General features: G+C 37.4%; 1 protein-coding gene across 1 annotated transcript in view; it reads left to right on the top strand.

Moving 5' to 3' along the window:
- Positions 1-8,162, top strand: part of Zc2hc1b (zinc finger C2HC-type containing 1B) — a 44,986-nt gene that overhangs the window by 21,717 nt on the left and 15,107 nt on the right. The window contains exon 5 of the mRNA XM_026397610.2: positions 6,378-6,517. Coding sequence (XP_026253395.1) covers positions 6,378-6,517 — 140 coding nt within the window. The remainder of the gene's footprint in view (positions 1-6,377; positions 6,518-8,162) is intronic.

The raw sequence follows: 8,162 nt of genomic DNA, 5'->3' as shown, positions 1-8,162 counted from the left end.
CCACCAGAAAACTTCCAAAACTCATAAACAAATCCAGCAAAGTAGCAATATATAAAATATTCCTATACACAAATGATGAATCAACTGAAAGAGAAATTAGAAAAATTATCCCATTCACATTAGCCTCAAAAAAAAAAAAAACCAACAACAACAAACAAACTTGGGATTCAATCTAACAAAAGAAGTGAAAGAGTTCTATAATGAAAATTACAGAACCCTAAAGAAAGAACTTGAAGAAGATCTTAGAAGATGGAAAGCTCTCCCATGTTCTTGGATAGGCAGAATTAATGTTGTCAAAATGGCCATACCACCAAAAGCACTACACAGATTTAATGTAATTCCTATTAAAATTCCAATGACATTCTTCATAGAAATAAAAAAGCATCACAAAATTCATTTGGAGAAATAAGAGGACCAGAATAGCCAAAGCAATCCTTAGTGAGAAAGATGAAGTAGGAGGCATCATAATACTAGACCTTAAATGATACTACAGAGCTATAATAATAAAAATGGTATGGTGGGTCTGGGGCTAGGGCTCAGTAGTGGAGCCTTGCACATGTGAGGCCCTGGATTCTATCCTTTGCACCACATAAAAAAATTTAAAAAGGTATTGTGTTCATCTTCAACTAAATATGTGTGTGTGTGTGTGCATGTGTTTATGTGTATACCACATCATAGTATTGGTATAAAAACAGACCTGAAGACCAGTGGAATAGAATAGAAGACAGAAGACACTGGGCCCAACCTTCCATCATGTCAGCTTAAGAACCAACTTCCTCAACAAGACTCCTAGAGTGCAAAAAGTAAAATCAAGTGGGATGGTATCAAATTAAAAAGCTTCTCCACAGCAAAGGAAACAATCAAGAACATGAAAACAGAGCCTACAGAATGCAAGAAAATTTGTGCCACTTATACCTCAGATGGAGCATTAATCTCCAGGATATATGAAGAACTCAAAAAAACTTAACACCAAAAAAATAACCCAATCAATAAATGGTCTAAGGAACTGAACAAATACTTCACAGAAGAAGAAATACAATTGATCAACATATATATGAAAAAAATGTTCATCATCTCTAGCAATTAGAGTAATGCAAATTAAAACTACACTGAGATTTCACGTCACTCTAGTCAGAATGACAATTATCAAGAATAAAAGTAATAATAATGTTGGTGAGGATGTGGGTAAAAAGGTACACTCATACATTGCTGATGGAACTGCAAATTGCTGCAACCCTTCTAGAAAGCAGTATGGAGACTCCTCAGAAAACTAGTACTGGAAACCCCATTTGACCAGTTATCCCACTCATTGGTATTTACGCAAGGACTTAAAATCAGCATACTACAGTGATGCAGCCACATAAATGTTTATAGCAGCTCTATTCACAATAGCTAAGCTAAGAAATCAACCTAGGTGCCCTTCAATAGATGAATACATAAAGAAAATGTAATATATATAAACAATGAAATATTACTGAACTGTTTTAAAAAAAATGACTTTAGGACTCTTGTTGGTAAATGAATGGACCTGGAGACTCTCATGCTTAAGTGAAATAAGCCAATCCCAGAAAAACCAAAGGTCTAATGTTCTCTCTGATATGAAGATGCTAACACACGATAAGGGCTGAGGTGGGAAGAAGAATAGAAGTTCATTGGTTTAGACAAAAGGGAATGAAGGAAAAGGGATGGGGATGGGAACAGAATGAATTGGTCACAGCTTTCTAATGCTCATATATGAATACATGACCAGTGAATCTCCACATCATGTACAACCACAAGAATAGTAGCTTAATTAGAATGTTATACCCCATGCATGTATAATATGCTAAACTATACTGTTATGCATATCTAAAAAGAATACATTTAAAAAAAAATCTAGACATAGTATTCCTCCAAATCTGCAGGCTGTTGATAATTTTCAAAGATGCCAAAGTAATTAAATGAGGAAAAGGATAGTCTTATCAACAAATGATACTGGAATAACTGGATATCCATAAGGAAAAATGAACCCTGATTCTTATGCAGTATATAAAAATTAACTCAAAGTGGATCGTTGACCTAAATGTTACAACTCTAAAAGTTCAATTAAAGAAAACTCCAAAAATTTGTCAACAAAGATTTCTTAACCAGGACACAAAATGTACTTTTTTTTAAAAAAAGAAAAAAGGAATTTTGTAAATTGGGCCGCACCAAAATTAAAATTTTCAGTTATGAGACACACTGTTAAGACAATGGAAAGGCAAGCTACAAACTGGGAGCAAATATTTATAACACATATATCTGATAAAGGGCTCACCTCAAGAACATATGAAGAACTCTTACAACACAATAATGAGACAACCTAATGAGAAAAGGACAGGAGAGGTGTTTGAACAGATACATCAGGAAATAATAACCCATAAACTCATGAAGAGATACTCAACATCATTTTGCTGTGGGAAAAATAAAGGAAAAATATGATGAGATACAACAGCACGCCCACTTGAATGGCTAAAATTAAAGACACAATTCAAGCGCTGGCTGGGATGTGGAGCAACCAAAGCTTCATGCACAGCTGACAGAAGTGTAAAATAGTGCAACCACTGAACACTAGTAGTATTTTCCTAACCAAAAACCCATACAGCAAGTCCATTTCTAGTTATTTATGCAAAAATATATCCATAAAAAGATTTGTACATGAAGGTTCAAAGGTTTATCCATAGAGCATAAACTGGGAACAACTGAAAATGAATGTGAATAGATAAATTGTACATTATTTACAAAATGGAACACTTCTCAACAGTAAGAAGGAAGTGCTACTGTACATGCAGAAGCATGGATGTTCCGTTATATGAAATTATAGAACAAATAAGACTTATCTATTGTGACAGGAAAATGAATCTCTTTGATTGCCTGAGACTAGGTTTGGCGAAATATTTCTGAAATGGGCCCTGAGGGAACTTTGAGGGCTAATGAAAATTGGATATACAAATTTGTGTGTTTGTCAAAACTCATTGAACTATCTACTTTTCTCAGTATGAGCCTGTGTGTAAATTATTTCTCAAAAGGTTCATTTGAAAAAGTACGAAAGAAGCCACAGTGTAATCATAATGTAAAAATCATCTGAACTTCTACTCCAGAAAATAGTCTTCACAATTGCTTCACTTTTGCTGTGTTCTTTGAAAATGTAGCTTAACATAATGTGTCGTCTTAAGCTGTTTGGTAGAAAAATCAATTTCAGGAATAAACAAGTACTTTGGTAACAAGCTTCATGGAAAAAAAAAATCTTTTATGAGAAATAGCTTCATTTTAAGATCAGAAGCTACAGTTGATGACTACCTTATGGTTTTTTAATTGTATAAGTGAAACCATATCAGATGTTTTGCTGTGGAAATTTTTTTCATTATCAAGTTGGATCTAAAATGCAGGGATTAGTGTTTCTCCAAAAAAAAAAAAAAATCCCTTTGCAAGACCTCATTACAAGTTCAACTTATTTTTCTTCCTTTTTCAATTTTATGCCAAAATAGCTTTTATAATTACTTCCTTACACTTAACTATAATTTTATGCAACAAATAAAATGATTATATACAATCACACATTTTCGTTACAATTTGAGTATTTTAATTGTACAGAGATTTTACGTTAGCCCAATACTCAAGCTTAGTTACTAAAAAATTTAACACATACACACAACCAGAATTATATATAATATGGCCTAATACACATGAGTTTGCAAGTAATTTCCTTTTTTTCCAGACTTATTCCCTATTATCATGTTTTCTCATGGCATATATTTATTTATTCTAGTTTTTACTGATCAACTAAATCTGCCAATGATTCAAATTTCCAGGATATTGTGACACTTTATAGGGACAGTGATGTATAATATTCATGGTTAGAGTTATTCTGTGAGGCCTGTGACATTTGGTCACCATTTTATATGAGTACATAGTGGTCTCAATATAATGTTTACATTTTAAAATGATATTTGTTTTCTACTTTAATTTGATATGTAATCTGGCCACCACATTTCTCATAACAAGCCATATGTAATCTGACTCTTTAAAACATTATCTTTTGAAAGATACAGGACAGTGATTTTTACAAAAGCATAATTGATGGAGGAAAAGAAGTGATTCCAGTTGAGATGAGGATAGAACATGTATGTAACTCAATCACTCCGTGTTTAAATGACTGCATTAGAAAAATACTTTCCCATTCTCAAAATATTTGACATTCAACATAAATGCAACTGGCAGTCCCTGCCCACTCTTATGACTGGACTTCACGTCCTTCTTGTGGACTACAGAGGGCCTGGTGCTCCCTCCTCCCACAGCTCATCCCACCAAGTGGTAATTGTGTCTTTGTCTCATCGTCTCTGAGATTTTTGGGGGGCAGGAAATGCACTTCAGTCTTGTTGATTGCACGGTGGCATATGGCGCCATACACGTAGAGGGTGTCAATGGAGGAACAGACAAATAGGAATATGAGAGCAGCCCTGCACTGCCATGGTCATTGTCTCTGCCTGACCCAAGCAGGGTTTTATGGTAGCAGCATTTCTGACATAAGACTTGAGTTTCTAGCTGGTAAAACCAAAGAAATAACCACCAACTGAAGCACCAAGTTCTAGATGGGTTTTCTACAACATCGTGAGTTCTGAATGATGATGGTACTTTCTATGTTAGTTTTTCCCTAAACAGTTGTACTCTTATTTGGTGGTTGGAAACCCAGCCTTGCTGGACCTGTATTCCCTATGGCAATAGCTGTCATTTATAAAACACTCAGCATGATCCAACCCTCCTTCTATGCCAGCCCTCCCTCATGTGGATTATCAGTTAACTTTCACAATAACCTGATGAAATACACGATATGTATGTGCTGAGGAAATGGAGGCTTAAGGAGGTTGAGTAACACCCCCAAGTTCATACACACAGTAAGTGAAGAACTCAGGCTCCAAACCAGTTAGGCAGGCTCCAGAGCTTAAGGTCTTCATCAATCCCACTGCTGTCCTGTTTCATTTTATTTTTTTTAAGGCATTTATCACCATGTGAAATTTTCCTATTTTTGTTTCTATATCAGAATGCTTATTCCTTTGTTGTATCCCCACATATAAAACAGTGCCTGGCACATAGTAGGTGTTCAGTAAGTATTAGATTAAGGATTAGGTGCTGCCTTCTTTCATGTGGGATAAAGAGTAACACTCCTAGATCGTTTCTAAATGATTCTTATACTTTAGGGGAGTATTCAGTTTTAGGAAATGATTTGTTCAAATAGAAAACTCCCCAAACTGCTTACAAAAAGCTCTTAACCTTGAAGACAGCACTGCATTAAATAGCCAACCACTCATGTAGGAATTTTGACTTTGTGCCAATCTGAATTTCTCTCCTGAGTTTGGGTTGACCCTCTTTGAGGGGAAATTCTTCTTTTATGTCATACATATCCCCTTTGTTATCCCTTAAAGGTGCCTAAATCAAAACAAAGCAAACCCTAATCCCTGCAGGCTTTGGAGAGGAGTTGACCCTGACCTCCCCGCTTTGCGATGCACAGCCCCACATTCCAAAAAGATCTTGAGTCTTTCTCACCTCCCATTTCTCTAGCTAATCATGTGCAATAGTTACAAATGAAAGAAAAAAAATCAGATAAAAAAGGTGTTTCTCAGAACCGCAGAAGGACCTACCTGGGTTGCCAGGAGTTGCCAGGGTCTTGCAGCACAGAAGCCAAGGCTGTTTTCACCCCTCTTCTTCTTTCTGTTTTTACACCCTGGCCACCTTTTATCCTTTCACCATATTCTTTCTTGAATATATTGTTTGCTTCCTCTCTTAGTTTAGTAAAAAATCTAGCCGCTGCAAAAACAGTGTGTCTTTCTGCTAACCCCATCCCCCAAGCCCACATTTTAAAACTAAATCTCATCTCCCTCTGAAACTCCATAATTTCTTTGTGACCTCTGTCTCACCCAGTACCAGAGTCTGGGCTTTTTGTGAATCTTTTGTGCCCTTCTGTACCATTAATACTAACATTCTGTGATTCCAGGGCTGCTATATTTTAAACAAGGATTCACTAAATAATTTGTTTAATTGGGAAGTCCCTGAGTATAATTAATCTTTTGTCTACAAGAGATATCTTATAAACATTTTAAGGGCACATTCTTATTGAAATGAGTGCCTCACTAGTAAAAACTTTCCCTATTATGTTTTTTCTTTCTTTCTTTCTTTCTTTTTTTTTTTTTAATTTGAACCCTTTCAAGTCTTCCCTTTCTGGAATAGGCTATCTCAAGCCAAAGTTGGGGACCTTGTCCTTTCTTGTTGGAGCAGAGTTCACATTCTATTTATTCCATATAGTCCATTCCATAAGTGTTTTTGAAACATTAATTACCACTTGCTTCTATCTCTACATTCAGATTATATTCAGTGCCCATATTGTATGAGGAGGTTTAATGAAACTGCAGCCACGCGACATATAAATTTCTGCAAGGATCAGTCTTCTCGAAAAGTCTTTGATCCAGCTCAGACAGCAGCCAAATTGGCATCCAGAGCTCAGGTAAATATCTCTCCCCAGGTGTTGGCTTTGTGTCCTTGCATGCCTGGGGCAAGCAGGTAGAATTTGCAAGAACCTCAAATACCCATTCTAAGAAGTGTAAGGATCAAGAGATCTGATTACTGTCACTCATCCCCCTGGGTGTTTCTTCTTTTGGAAGGCATGCTTTCTAGCCAGCAATACCTTGGGGTATTGTGGAAAAAAATATTTCTAAAGTGCTCAAAGCTTCTTAGGATAAAGACTGGAATATATAAAATGTGTTTATGTAGCATTATGCTAAACCCCTATTTATCTGTTGGAGATTATCAGCCTAAACCACCCAGAATAGAACTGAGTGGAAGTGGCCTGGGGGCATGGGTGGAGAATCACAGGAAGATGCTCTGTAAGTTTATATTCTGATCTGTAGAGGAGAGATATCTTCAGCCTTTTGTTTAAGGCCACAGAACCAGCAAGTTAAAGTATGTGAATGGAAGCAGCTGTTACAAATACATACAAATAGGTTAAATGACAACCTGAGCTGGACAACAATACCATTATAACCTCACAATTGGAGTCAGCACACAGCTCCATACACATCAAAGGTCCTAAATCACAGTGCAGCATGGAAACCAGTAGTTTCACAAACTCGAGTCAGCCAGCAAGAGACATATTAAGTTGGTCTGAATACTTTAAGAGCAGATAACATGTTTAGAAAGCTTTCCATTAAATCCTGTATCTCATGGGGATGGGACAATTTCCAACACTAGTGTATTCCATAGACTATGATTCTGGGCTCTCTATCCTCATCTATCAGGGAGTGGCTCAATATCAGCTGTATACCAGACACCATGCCAGGTACTGTTGATCAGATATTTGTAATTCAAAGTAGGGGGCTTAGAAACAATACAAGAGTGTTTTTACCGATGTATGTAAGAGGGCTGTGGAGGAGATGCCCCTGGGATTCCTGGGCATTTTCGAAGGTAAGCAAACATTATCTTTTAAGTGTCAAAATGAGCTCCCCAGCTCAGAATTGGAGGGGGGGGGGAAGGACAGGGTGCAAAAAATGTCTGGCCTGAGATGCCACCCAAAGTCTGTGGGGAAATGACAGGATGGCACAGGCAACGTGGACAGCTGATCTAGAAGGACTTTAATTCAAGCCAGTTCGGACTAGGGAACAAGAGGACTGAGCAAACAGAGGCATTAAAATCTGAGGACAGCAAGGCCCAGGGCCCAAAACCAGGAACTGGAAATCCTGGGGTACCTAGGAAGTCCTCCTTCCCACTGTCCGTCCCAGTGCTCCCTCTTGCTGTGCTTCTGCCTCCTCTCTGCAAACTGGTTTTCTTGGCTTTCCATCTGGTTGTCTACTAGTGGCCTCATGCATCATCCCATAGGTAGACTAGTTGAACAGTGGAAATTAATGTGACATACAACTGGCTTTTTAGAAAGGTTATTCTTGCAATTACTGTCCAAGACAGATTGTGGGAGACCAGGAAGGAGCCACAGCAATGGGAAAAATCAGGGTCTGGATTAAGAGAACGAAGGGGGATGATGGGGGCCAGGGTGGATTTATTGCTGATTGGGTTCTAGTGTAAAAGTGGGCTTCTGTTCATAATACAGGTTGAGTACCCCTTATCCGAGATGACTAGGACCAGAAGTGTTTCAGGTTTTT

Source organism: Urocitellus parryii, chromosome 8, assembly GCF_045843805.1.
Source record: "Urocitellus parryii isolate mUroPar1 chromosome 8, mUroPar1.hap1, whole genome shotgun sequence".
NCBI classification, from domain to species: domain Eukaryota; kingdom Metazoa; phylum Chordata; class Mammalia; order Rodentia; family Sciuridae; genus Urocitellus; species Urocitellus parryii.
The sequence above is the reverse complement of the archived record's forward strand: the minus strand, read 5'-3'. Positions and strand labels throughout refer to the sequence as shown.